This window comes from Vigna angularis, chromosome 10 (genome assembly GCF_016808095.1).
Source record: "Vigna angularis cultivar LongXiaoDou No.4 chromosome 10, ASM1680809v1, whole genome shotgun sequence".
In the NCBI taxonomy this organism is placed as follows: domain Eukaryota; kingdom Viridiplantae; phylum Streptophyta; class Magnoliopsida; order Fabales; family Fabaceae; genus Vigna; species Vigna angularis.
The window spans coordinates 9,764,590-9,778,498 of NC_068979.1; the positions used below are offsets into that span (position 1 = coordinate 9,764,590).

At 40.9% G+C, this 13,909-nt stretch overlaps 1 protein-coding gene across 1 annotated transcript; it reads left to right on the top strand.

Annotated features, from left to right (window-relative positions):
- Nucleotides 1-3,136: 3,136 nt before the first annotated feature.
- On the top strand, nucleotides 3,137-10,419 carry LOC108323520 (uncharacterized). Its single transcript, XM_052869964.1, has 2 exons — nucleotides 3,137-6,602; nucleotides 6,790-10,419. Exons 1-2 carry the CDS (start codon nucleotides 3,139-3,141, stop codon nucleotides 10,232-10,234), a joined length of 6,909 nt encoding a protein of 2,302 aa, XP_052725924.1. The 5' UTR covers nucleotides 3,137-3,138; the 3' UTR covers nucleotides 10,235-10,419.
- Nucleotides 10,420-13,909: the final 3,490 nt, after the last annotated feature.

Here is a 13,909-nt window from a genome sequence, read left to right on the forward strand (position 1 = left end):
ACGTCCAATACTGGATCTCCAACACCTCTATCTTCAACCTTAATCCAGTCTCGACTCCCCTCACTTGATCATCACCCTCCATTCCAACTTCACACGGCCAAACACCCGGCATCCATATTCCCACACAGCCAGTAGCTCACGATCATTCCCCCGAACATACATCTCATCTCTGGAAAACAAGAAAACAAGAAAAAATTTCCCAACACCCCTCTTCAACAACTGGAAAACAAGAAAAAATTTCCCAACACCCAGCACACTCAAAATTTTTGATCCCAGTAGACAAAACGACAAACCAATCAACAAACGATAAAACAGATGAGAAGAATAGAAGGAAAAGTGGTGCTGCTGGAGACGTTTTGGCATGAGAAAAATTCGAAAAGGGAAGCTTGGAACAGCGGCCGGCGATAGTCTCGGCAGTGGCACGGCTGAGCTGGCGACTGAACGACGATCCGCGGTGGCCGGTCTGGCAGAAACGGTAGTGTGCGGAGACGACGCCCCTCGTCGGGTTTTCCTGGCTGGGAGAAGAAAGATTTAACTGTGTTAGTGTGAGATGGAAGAAGAAAAATGGAGAAATGAAGAGAAGGAGAATGAACCCCTAATGTGCTGAAGAGATGTTGGGCCAAGTAAAAAAATAAAACTAAACAGTATTTTATCTGCACCCTCGGTTTTGGTATTTCACACCCCATTTTCGTTTGGGCTTAAGCCCACTCTGTGCAAACAGAATAAAAAAAAGAGGAAGGGGAAGAATTGGATTTGACAAGCAAATACTCAATGGCACCTCCCAAATTCCATCCATGCGCCCCTGTTCTTTTGAGTTATTATTTTGCTTTTATTTCTTGTTTTGTTTTATTTTATTTTATTATTTTGTTTGTTTTGCTTGCATTTTTATTTTTATTCTTATGTTTGTTTGACATTTAGGTTTTGCTATACGCACCCCATTGTAAGATAACCCCACCCCTTTAAGTGGATTTTGTTTCATATGTAAAACGCCAAAATACGTTTTAAAAGGTTAAGCACACGTGTGATCGCTCGCATCGTCCTTGTGCTAAAACTTTTTTCTCTTTCATAAATAAAAATTACAAAAATATTTTGAAAAGGTTTAAGCGCACGTGCGACCACTCGCGTAGGCCTTGTGCTGAAAATCTTTTCCTTTCCTTTTACAAAAATAAAAACACAAAAAATACGTTTTAAAAGGTTAAGCACACGTGTGATCGCTCGCATCGTCCTTGTGCTAAAACCTTTTTCTCTTTCATAAATCAAAATTACAAAAGTATATTTTAAAGGTTAAGCACACGTGTGATCGCTCGCATCGTCCTTGTGCTAAAACCTTTTTCTCTTTCGTAAATCAAAATTACAAAAATACGTTTTAAAAGGTTAAGCACACGTGTGATCGCTCGCATCGTCCTTGTGCTAAAACCTTTTTCTCTTTCATAAATCAAAATTACAAAAGTATGTTTTAAAGGTTAGGCACACGTGTGATCGCTCGCATCGTCCTTGTGCTAAAAACCTTTTCTCTTTTATAAATAAAAATTACAAAAAATATGTTTTAAAGGTTAAGCACACGTGTGATCGCTCGCATCGTCCTTGTGCTAAGAACCTTTTATCCTTCTTAAATAAAAATACCAAAAACATATAAAATCTATAAAACCAAAAATATCAACAATTTCGAACAGCAAACAATATAGCTTCCTAGAACTACGTGATCCTTGATTCTCCATCAAAAGTGGAGATACGTAGGAGCAAGGCCAGTCCTTGTCAGGCTCACTTTCCCAAAAATCCAAATTTATCCAAAATCATTTCAAAACAAATCTCTCAAACAATTTTAAAGCAGTTTTCTAAATGAACTACGGAACCCTGATTTCTCATTCTGAATGAGAATACGTAGGAGCAAGGTCAATCCTTGTCGGGCCCAAAAAACTAAAAAATATTGTTTGTTTCTTTAGAGTTTTATTTCAAGGGAATGTTAAACACTTTGAAAACCACATCCACATTCGCGCATTTAGTTAAAGGTACTGCCTTAAGGCAGGCGTTGTAGGGTGCTAACACCTTCCCTACACGTAACCGACTCCCGAACCAAGAATCTGGTTCATTTTGACCACGCCTTATCATTTTATGGTTTTTCCGTAGTTTTCCAGAATAAACTATGGTGGCGACTCCAAAATCTCTTTTCAATATATTTATCCTTTTATTGGATCGTCGTCTCGTCGCGATTCCGGTTGCGACAGATGGCGACTCCACTGGGGACTGGATGCCCTCCAGAGAGTCAGGCCATTTAATTAGATGTGCAAATTTAATGTGGTTTTTTCTTTGTGTTTTTCTTCCCCTTTTTCTTTGTCTTTGTTTGATATTTGTCATAATTGCATCTGTGTTTGTTGTGATTTTATTGAACCCTAGGGCAGAAAACATGTTATATCTGCCTGGGAATTTTCTGGTTGTTTTGCAGGTGAGGGTTTGGGGTGTACATTGCATTCTCCCTTCACACACACGCACAGTATGCATATCATGAGTGAGGCCCTATACCCGGGTCTGAGCGCAACTTAGAAATAGAGGGGTTGTGTAGCGGTGTCACTCTGGGATGTACTTCCTGTTTGGCTATCGTGAGAACCCCAGCCAGAGTCTGTTCTTTTCATTTGTGTCTCCACATCTAGTTGATTACTCTAACTGTTGTGGAGAAACAGTGAAAAGAGCCATAGCTTTGGTGGCCTGATTTAAGCATTAGGGAACCATCCTTGTGAGATTACATATACTTGACCTTGAACTTCAAAGCGTTGGACCTCTATTAGGGCACAAAGGGAGAAATGTATATACCTGTACCTCTCACACTGTTTGTTCTTTTTCAAAAAAAAAAAAAAAAAACAAAACAAATATTTTGCATTCTCATACCATACATGCGTTTTTGTTCATCATATTGTTTTTACTTCACTATGTTTTCATGCATCATTATTGTTTTTCTTCTTTAGCATACCTCATTCTCATCTAATTTAATCCGATTAAAATAATAGAGCTTTACAAGTGAAAGAACAAACGGCGAAATTTCCACGACATCCTTATAGGACCCGGGCTAATTCAAGAATTATGGAAGATTGGGAGGAAGCCCACGAAATTATCAAAGCCGATATCAGTCAGCTGAAGGACCAGATGGGTCAGATCCTTACTGCTCTAGAATCTCTTAAGACTGCGGGAGAGTCCTCATCAGCACGAATCGAAGAGAATATTCTCCCTTATCCCCCAAAGTTTAACGCTTTGAGCCCGTCGATTTCATTCCCGATGTATGGCCTACCCCCGGGTTACACACCTCCTGTAGGAGAGTTTTCGGAAGCTGAGCCCGCATCATTCTCTTTTCCTACCACTGTCAATGTACCGCCAATCAATACTCAGGAACCTGTTGTAATGTCCGCACCTATGGTGAGTGAAGAAATGAATGCGAATATGTATGATGGAATACGAGTAACTCCGGGACCTCGCGCGATCACTGAAAAGGGCTTTTTTGCCAAGGTTGCGCCACATACTTCGTTTCAAGGGGTAATTAGTAATGTCGACGGGGCAAAGGATAAATTGGAGAGCTTGGAGGCAAGATTGAGGGCTGTTGAGGGATTTGAAAATTATGGGTTCGGAGATGTTGCAAGACTGAGCTTGGTTCCTGGGGTGAGGATACCACACAAATTTAAAGCGCCGGAGTTCGAAAAATACAAAGGTAATACCTGCCCGAAAAGCCATCTGACCATGTACTGTAGAAAGATGGCTGCGTACGCTTACGATGATAAGCTACTCATCCATTCTTTCCAAGACAGTTTGGCTGGGGTAGCGTTGAACTGGTACACCCACCTTGAGCCGTCTCGAATCCGTTGCTGGGCAGACCTGGCAGACGCCTTTGTAAAGCAGTATATATACAACACGCACATCGCACCGGATCGACTGCAGCTGCAAAATATGTCAAAGAGGGGCGACGAAACTTTCAAGGAATATGCCCAACGGTGGAGAGAGTTAGCTGCACAAGTTGAGCCGCCTTTGTATGATAGGGAGGTGGTGGCAATGTTTGTGAACACTCTCCAGCCGCCATTTTACGAGCACATGGTCGCAAATGTATCTGCTAATTTCGCCGATATCATTATAATAGGGGAACGGATAGAAATTGGGGTTAAAAGTGGGAAAATTGCGTACGGTTCGCCCGCAACTGCGAATTACAAAAAACCCAATTTCAATGCGGGAAAGAAGAAGGAAGGGGATGTGCATGCGGCTTCGGCAATGCCTTTATGGAGAGGTCAAACTCCCACTCATAGCTTTCGACCATACATGGGGCAACCCCCTTATGCAGCTAATGTGGCGTTTGCTCATCAAGTCAGGCCTCAACAACAACAAGGGTATTATCAACCACCATTGCCCTCAACTAATACTTGGAGGGCTGGGACAATTGCAGGTCCAAATCAGAATGCGAGCCAAAGCACTTACCAAGGAAGGAACCAATTTGTTAATTTCACCCCTATCCCTACAACTTACACAGAATTGTTACCCCACCTCATCAAAAGGGGTTTGGTTGCCATTTGCCCGATGAAGCCCATGCAACCTCCGTACCCTAGGGGTTATGATGCAGAAGCCAAATGTAGTTACCATGGGGGAGGTGTTGGTCACTCAACTGAGAGGTGTCTGGCTTTTAAACACAAAGTACAGACTCTAATCGACTCGGGGTGGTTAAAGTTTGAAGAAGATAAACCTAGCGTCGAGACTAATCCGCTTGCTGGGCATGGGAGTGCCTCAACAAATGCCGTCGAGAATGAAAAACATGAGCTGATAAGATACGCGAATGAAATCCAGAGTTCTAGGAAACTTATCTTTAAGGTGTTGATAAAAGTGGGCCTTTTAAAAGGCAATTGTGACGAGGATGTAACATGTGCACTTCATCCAGACGATGGACACTCTATTGAGGAATGTGGTGAATTTGAAGATATTTTACAGGACTTGCTGGATAGAAGTTTAATGCAAGTACGATACAAGGATAAGGAGGGTGAAGTGTTCACACAAATCGGCGGGAAATCCGACGTGACCTTGCCTGAACCATTGGTGATCCATTTCACTAGAATCGCCCCCGTGCCAGTGACTGAAGAAAGGCCGTCTGTCGTCATTCGGGCGCCCTCTCCCTTTCCTTACAAAAGCGAGAAGGCTGTCCCTTGGACGTATGAAGCGCGTGTTTTAAATGAGGGAAAAGGCGCAGATTCGGCCGTTGAGAACATAACAGGCATAGGTGGGATGACGAGAAGTGGTCGAATCTTCGCGTCACCAATGGTGACAAAAGAGGGGACCGATAATAATGAAACAACAATGACGACGAAAGCTAGGGAGGTCTTAAAAGGAAAGGGCGCGCAGGTAGAGGAGACCCCTAACGAGGAAGAAAAGAAAGAAATATCCGAAGAAGAGGCCTGCGAATTTTTAAAATTCATTCAACAGAGTGAGTATAAAGTAGTGGAGCAGCTGAATCGCATGCCTGCCCGGATTTCCTTGTTAGAATTGCTTATGCATTCTACCTCTCACAGAAAGTTGTTGATGAAAGTACTCAGTAAGGCTCATGTCGAGCATGGTATTTCGTTGAACAAGTTTGAGGGCATCGTTGGCAACATCATTGCCAATAATTACCTCACCTTTACTGATGAGGAGATACCCACTGAAGGGAGAGGTCATAACAAGGCTCTTCATGTCTCGGTGAAATGTTTAGATCACGTTATAGCGCGTGTCTTGGTGGACAATGGTTCCTCTCTCAATGTCATGCCAAAATCGACGTTGGAGAAGCTACCATGTGATGGAATACATATAAAGCAAAGCTCTATGATTGTGAGGGCATTTGATGGCAGTAAAAGGGTAGTGATGGGAGAAATAGAATTGCCTGTTCAAGTCGGTCCTTGTGTCTTTCAAGTGACCTTTCAAGTTATGGATATCCTCCCAGCGTATAGTTGTTTGTTGGGTCGCCCGTGGATCCATTCCGCAGGAGTTGTGCCTTCCACACTACACCAAAAGCTGAAATACGTTATGGGAGATAAGCTGGTGATAATATCAGGAGAGGAGGACCTCCTTGTGAGCGGACCATCGTCCACGCGATATGTTGAGGTGGCCGAGGAAGCTCTTGAAACAGCCTTCCAGTCATTGGAGATCGTGGGAAATGCCTATGTGGAACCATTCCTAGTAAGCCCACATTTGTCACGTGCTTCTATTATGATGGTCAAGGTATTGCTGAAAGAGGGATATATACCTGGTAGAGGTTTAGGCAAGCATGGGCAGGGGCGAACTTTCCCCCTAAAGGTCGTTGAGAAAAGAAACCGATACGGCCTAGGGTACAAGCCCAACAAAGAGGACAAACGAAGGCTGATGGAAGAAAAGAGAGAGCGCGGTCTTGCTCGTGTAGAAAGGTGTGAACCTTGGATGGAAAAGATTGGTATTCGTGACATCAAGGAGAGCTTTCGTAGTGCTGGATGGATCAACACGGGCCATATAGCCGCCGTGGGGGATGAAGATAGCTATGAATGCTCAAGTTTCGTGCGGGCTTGCTCCCCATCTGCACCACTCAACAATTGGGAAACTCTGAGTCTACCCGTGATGCTTAATTTGAATAAAATGTAATAGTTTTAATTAATCCTATAGCTTCACCCGGGGCTTTAGGATTCAAGACTTACGGGTTGACGTTTAGTTCTTATGCTCAGCGTGATAATCAAATTGTGTTTGTTTGTGTTTTATCTTCATTTTGCATTCGTCATCGGTTTTCCCTTTTATTTATTCTCTTTTTCATAAATTCAAATAATGCAGATATGACAATGAAATTTTCGAAAATAACGATGTCGATATTCCTAATTTTGAGCACCCTGTCGATAATACGGAAGATGATTACGAAGATGATCCGGAACCCCCTCCTGAACTGTTAAGACTAGTGGAACAAGAGTGTAAGGAGATGAAACCTCACCAGGAAGATGTTGAAGTACTCAATTTGGGAAATGAGGATGAGGTAAAGGAGGTGAAGATCGGTACAGCCATGAAGATGGGAGTGAAAGAAAATTTGCGTGTCTTGTTGAGGGAGTTCAGAGATGTGTTTGCTTGGTCTTACAATGACATGCCAGGCCTCGATACGAATATTGTACAACATCATCTCCCACTTAAGCCAGAATGCCCACCGGTAAAGCAAAAGTTAAGAAGAATGAAACCGGAAATGTCCTTGAAGATCAAGGAGGAGGTACAGAAGCAATTCGATGCAGGGTTTCTAGTTGTGGCGAGATACCCAGAATGGGTGGCAAACGTTGTACCGGTGCCTAAGAAGGATGGTAAAGTTCGGATGTGTGTCGATTATCGAGATTTGAATCGCGCAAGCCCAAAGGATAATTTCCCGTTACCACACATCGACACCCTAGTTGATAATACAGCCAAGTATTCACTATTTTCGTTCATGGACGGTTTTTCGGGGTATAACCAGATCAAGATGGCCCCAGAAGATATGGAAAAGACGACTTTCATTACATTGTGGGGCACATTTTGTTATAAGGTGATGTCTTTCGGACTCAAGAATGCTGGGGCTACGTATCAAAGGGCGATGGTGGCACTTTTCCATGATATGATGCATAAGGAGATTGAAGTTTATGTGGACGACATGATCGCGAAGTCCGAATCAGAAGAGGAACACATCCTCAACTTGAGAAAGTTATTCGAAAGATTGAGAAAGTACAAACTCAAGTTAAATCCTGCCAAATGCACGTTTGGAGTAAAGTCTGGAAAATTGTTGGGTTTTATTGTCAGCCAAAAAGGGATAGAAGTTGATCCTGACAAAGTGAGAGCAATAACGGAAATGCCGGCACCTAAAACAGAAAAAGAAGTGCGAGGGTTTTTGGGTAGATTGAATTACATTGCTAGATTCATCTCCCAATTAACTGCTACTTGTGAACCACTGTTCAAGTTGTTGCGAAAGAATCAGGCTGTGGTGGGGAATGAGGATTGCCAGGCCGCTTTTGAGAGAGTCAAACAATACTTACAGGACCCTCCTGTATTACGACCACCAGAACCAGGAAGGCCCCTCATTTTGTATTTGACTATATTGGACAAGTCCATGGGCTGTGTATTGGGTCAGCATGATGAGGATGGCAAAAGAGAGCACGCTATATATGACTTAAGCAAGAAGTTCACAGACTGCGAACAGCGATATTCATCGTTAGAGCGGACTTGCTGCGCATTGGCATGGGCCGCTCATCGTTTAAGGCAATACATGTTGAGTCAGTCCACATGGTTGATATCCAAGATGGATCCTATCAAGTATATTTTTGAAAAGCCTGCTCTTACAGGAAGGATAGCTCGATGGCAGATGCTATTGTCGGAGTACGACATCGTATATGTCACTCAGAAATCTGTGAAGGGCAGCGCACTAGCAGAATACCTGGCCCATCAACCCCTTTGTGATTATCAACCAATGCGACCTGAATTTCCCGACGAGGATATCATGGCTGTATTTGAAGGGAGCAAAGAAGGCCGAAACGAGAAAGCATGGACAATGTTATTCGACGGAGCCTCGAATGTGATGGGACACGGAATAGGGGCGGTGCTTATCTCCCCGCAGTGGCAGTATATACCAATGACGGCAAGGTTGTGTTTTAACTGCACAAATAACATCGCTGAATATGAGGCCTGTGCCATGGGTATTCGAGCAGCAATCGAATCAAAGGCAAAAGTTCTGGATGTGTATGGAGATTCAGCTCTGGTCATTCACCAATTGAAAGGAGAGTGGGAAACTAGGGATATAAAATTAATTCCCTACCAAGCTTACATCAGGGGCTTAATGGAGTATTTCGATTCCGTCACCTTTAACCATATACCGCGAGAAGATAATCAATTAGCAGACTCACTAGCTACCTTGTCGTCAATGTTTGAGGTTGATCAAGATGCAGAATTATCGAGAATCAAAATGAAAAGCCATACAGAACCAGCGTATTGCCACTTCACCGAGGAGGAGTTGGACGGTAAACCTTGGTACTTCGATATCAAGCGTTATCTTACAACGCGGGAATACCCTGAGGGTGCGTCTGAAAACGATAGAAGAGCGCTAAGAAGGTTGGCCGGCAGTTTCATTTTAAGTGGGAATGTTTTGTACAAGAGAAACCATGACATGGTTCTCCTTAGATGTGTGGATGCAAAGGAAGCCGAGTTGCTACTAAAAGAAGTGCACGAAGGTACATTTGGTACACACATGAATGGACATTCGATGGCTAAGAAGATCTTAAGAGCTGGTTACTTCTGGTTGACCATGGAAAACGATTGTTGCATACACGTGAGAAAGTGTGAGAGATGCCAGATATATGCAGATAATATCAATGTGCCACCCACGACTCTGAACGTGTTGTCTACACCATGGCCATTTTCGATGTGGGGAATAGATGTCATTGGAGCTATAGAACCGAAAGCGTCAAATGGACATCGCTTCATACTAGTCGCGATCGACTATTTCACCAAATGGGTTGAGGCTGCTTCGTATGCCAACGTGACCAGAAAGGTGGTGGTTAGATTCATAAGGAAGGAATTGATCTGTAGGTACGGGCTACCCAACAAAATCATCACTGATAACGCTACCAACTTGAACAATCACATGATGGCGGATTTATGTGAGGAATTCAAAATTCATCACCATAATTCCTCTCCTTATCGTCCAAAGATGAATGGGGCAGTAGAGGCTGCTAACAAGAACATTAAGAAGATTGTGCAGAAGATGGTGGTCACCTACAAGGACTGGCACGAAATGCTTCCTTTCGCTTTGCACGGATATCGCACATCAGTACGAACACCGACCGGGGCCACGCCATTCTCGCTAGTGTATGGAATGGAAGCGGTACTTCCATTTGAGGTCGAAATTCCTTCCTTACGCGTGTTAATGGAAACTAAGTTAGAGGAAGCGGAATGGGTTCAAACTCGATTCGACCAACTCAACCTTATCGAAGAAAAAAGGTTAACAGCAGTGTGTCATGGACAACTGTATCAAAGGAGAATGAAGAAGGCATTCGACAAAAGGGTACAACCGAGAGAATTTCACGAAGGCGAACTGGTGTTGAAGAGGATTTTGCCCATCCAAAAGGATTATAGGGGCAAGTGGACCCCAAACTATGAAGGGCCGTTTGTGGTGAAGAAAGCATTCTCTGGTGGGGCACTAATTCTCGCAAGGATGGATGGGGAGGAATTACCGTTACCGGTTAATTCTGATGCGGTTAAAAAGTTTTATGCATGATGATTCCGCGATAGGGGTTGCCGTTAACGAATATTGACATTACCTTTTAAATTGTTGTAATCTGTGTTATTTCGTTCAATAAATACTGCATACTAATTTTTGTTCGTCTTTGAAATTATTGCATGTCGCGCTGAGCTGTTTAGGCAGATTGAAAACGAATAATTGAGCAAATGTCAATAAAAGCATCACGGGTATTCAGTCGGTTTAGCCCGGTCCTAGAGGGTGTCGTACCAAAAAAAAAATAAAAAAAAATAAAAAAAAATAAAAAAAAATAAAAAAATAAAAAAATAAAAAAATAAAAAAATAATAATATAAAAAAAAACAAAAAAAAAAACAAAAAAAAGGGAAGCATAAGGAATCTGATTTATTTCATCATCAGAGCAGGGTTTACGGTAAGGTCGGAGGGAAATGTTTTGAACAGGATACCGATTCAAAAAAAATAATAAAAAAAATAAAAATGCAAAAAACGATAAGGAAAAAAAACATATATAAACAGAAAAAGGTACAAAGTTACAAAAAAAAAAAAAAAAAAAAAAATAAGCAAATAAGAGATGTTCGGGGTTCGATCATTTCTGATCGTTAATATTACACACCAAAGAAAAAAAAAATAAAACTTGAAAATAAAATAAAACATAAAATTCATGCATAAGATACATTCTTCGGGTCTCCTCGGGAGGCTACTCGTCAGCCGAGGGCAGTCGCAAGGTGAGTTCGACAGAGGGAGGCTTCACCGGGAACCCAAAGACGGGAGGGACCTCAGCTTTGTCCGGAACAGGTGGGATCGGAAAGAGATCGAGCGTCACTCGATCTGGCACTGGCGGCAATGTCCTTAATAGATCTAAAAAAAAAAAAAAATTATTAGAAAAGTTAAAATGCAAAAAAAATAATAATGCAATAAAAATAAAAATAAAAATAAATTTTTTTCTTACCATCCAAAAGAAGGGGTATGGGGGAGTAGGATATGGTAGTTGTGCTGCGCTTCCGGCGTTTCTGTCTGTAGCGGTACCCATAGTTCTGAAACCAGTATTGGACACTAATTTCCCTGACCTCCCCATAAACCCTAAGTTTTTCTGAGATTTCGTGTGCTTGTTCTCTATTCGGGTTTCTTATCCCGTGCACAAATAATGCCTTTAATAAGGCCACTTGTTCTTCAGTTGGGGACCATCTTTTATACCTTTTCCTGTCCTGAACTTGCAGATTTGGTAAATTTTGGTCCATTTCTTTTCTGTGTTCTAAAAAAAAAAAAAAAAAAATATTTTATTAGTTTTTCTTTTAAGTCAGGTTTGTTCATTTTCCAGTTTTAGGTCCATCAGAGTTTTTGTCCAGTTTTAGGTCCTGATCCTTGCAAAGGGTCCTAACGGATCTAGGTCAAGTGTTTTGTCCTTACTTTGTTTTTAGATTAATTTTTAGTTATTTTTAGTGTGGATAATAAGAAAACTGGAAAAGCTAAAAAGAAAAAAATTTAAATAACGAAAAAATAATAAGCAATTTCTGGAAAGCAGAGATGGGGAGGGAACGAAGAAAAGGAAAGCGAAAAAAATGAAGGAAAGGAAAGCAGAAAGAGAGATCCAGGTGCAGATACTTACCTGGAGAAGTAGAGCTGGCAGAGAGGCTCATCGCCGATCTCAGACTCTTCAGAAGGCGCTGTGGCAGAGGCTCCCTGCAGGTTTCCAGACTCTCGGCTCAGAGTAGAGAGTGGGAGAGAGAAGAGAGAAGATAGAGAGAGAAAGGGAGAGCAAGAGAGAGAGTGATCAGACTGGAATGTCGGCCGATGCGGAGGAACGCTCGATTTGTAGCCAAATTTTCCACTGTAGACACAGTTTCGGTCATTGCCACCGTTTGATGTCACAGTCCCGGTCTTTCTGAATTCAAAAAATACTAAAAAATTTTATTTGAAAATCTGAAAACGGGCAGGGTTTTGTTGGGTCAATCCGGCCCAATTCGAGATTTCTTAGATGATCCAATTTCACCCAAAAAAAAATAAAATAAAACAAAACATAAAAAATGTGATAAATAGAAAATTTTCAAAAAAAAATGATAATAAATGGAGTGATGCAAAATTTGAAGTGTTCAAGATTGTTTTTCATTTGCATGATAAAGGACATTTTTTTCAGGTTCATTGGGCCTCATTGTCATATTAGCCTTCTTTGAATCCAATTCTTTCTGATATAAATTTGAGTGAAGAATTATTTTGGCATGTTTGTAATTTCACATCACACCATTATGTTTGTTTTTATTCCTTCTTCTACATTTTGAATAAATCAAAAATATTGAAAAAAAGGGGAACAGTGCTCGAGCTCATTAGGCCCAATGGCCTTCGTGGTTCTCTCTCGAGTATACTTCTTTTGAAAATGTGTCAAAAATATTTTGTTTTCACATTTTTGCTGTTGAATGATGTTTTGTACATTTGTTCAAGTTGTCCTGTGTGATTTTCTTTGAATTTGTAGTTAAAAAAAATCTGAGAATGAAAGATGAACAGTTTTGAGCCCATTAGGCCCATTGTCATATGTGGTTTCTCCTGAACCAGTGCATCTGAATTTCTAAAAAAATAAAAATCCTTGTTTGTGTAGATTTTGTGTTTTCAATTCATAATTTCCCTTTTCATTTGTGTGAACAATTATTTGCAAAAAAAAATGCTTTCTTTATCATCTTCTTGTGACAAGTTCACACGGCTCAGGTCATCTGATCCATTGGGTCAATGTGCCTGGTAAGTCCAACTTCCTTCTATGTTACTTCTCCTCAGGGCCGATCCGATCTGGATTTTCCCGTGTCGGAAAGTAAAAAAAAAAAAAAGAAAAAAAAAAACATTTTTCAAACATTTTTCTAAATCAAGTTTACTCATATCAATTTTTGCATCGCTCACCAAGCCTAGTTTCTGCATTGATTCCCAAGCCTTTGTTTCCATTTTGGCTCACAAATCCCATTTCCCATACTGGCCTGCAAAGCTCAGTTTCCATACTGACCCGCAAGGCCTAGTTTCCAGGCTGGTCCGCAAAGCCCAATTTTCAAACAAAAAATCCGTTTTTCAACAAACATCATCATTTTCATTTCATATTACTTTTCTTCATGCATAAAACCAAAAAATACGCAAAAATTTGTGTCATTTGTTTTCGATGCAAATCATCCATTTTATGAGATTTCAAAAATGTAATGGATGTCATAATCTCCTATAGTCAAATGTTTGAGTCACATATTCTTAAGAGATATTTGTGTGTGCATTGCTTGAAAACATCATCCTTCAGCCTTCATTAAACCAAAATTGGCCCAATCATGTTCTTGAGCCCAATTGATAAACACCAAGTTTTACACTGGGGCAGATTTTCCGTTATCTCCATTGGCTTTCATTTGGGAGATCCTGAAATCCGTTGTAAAAAAAAAAAATGAAATAAAAAAAAATGTAAAAAAAAATAAAAAAAAAATGAATGACTCTTGTTGAGATCATTTAGTCTTTGTCTCCTAATTAATCTTTTGAAAATAAGGCAATCAAAATCTGAAATGATGTGTGGCCATCTTTCTTCATCCAAAAAAAAAAAAAAAAAAAAAAAAAAAAACACAACAAAAATATATCCGTTGATACCCAATTTGAGCCAATAAGAAATTTCTTTTCAAATTTTACCTGAACAAGGGTTACCATCACAGTAGAAGTCGACTCAAGTTGCAAGAAGAACACACTTA

What these genes read in the sequence shown, in the direction of transcription:
- LOC108323520 (XM_052869964.1), top strand. Translation starts at nt 3,139, where the DNA reads ATGGGTCAGATCCTTACTGCTCTAGAATCTCTTAAGACTGCGGGAGAG. An exon ending in ATGCTTAATTTGAATAAAAT is followed by an intron (nt 6,603 to 6,789) that starts GTAATAGTTTTA and finishes CAAATAATGCAG; the next exon opens with ATATGACAATGAAATTTTCG.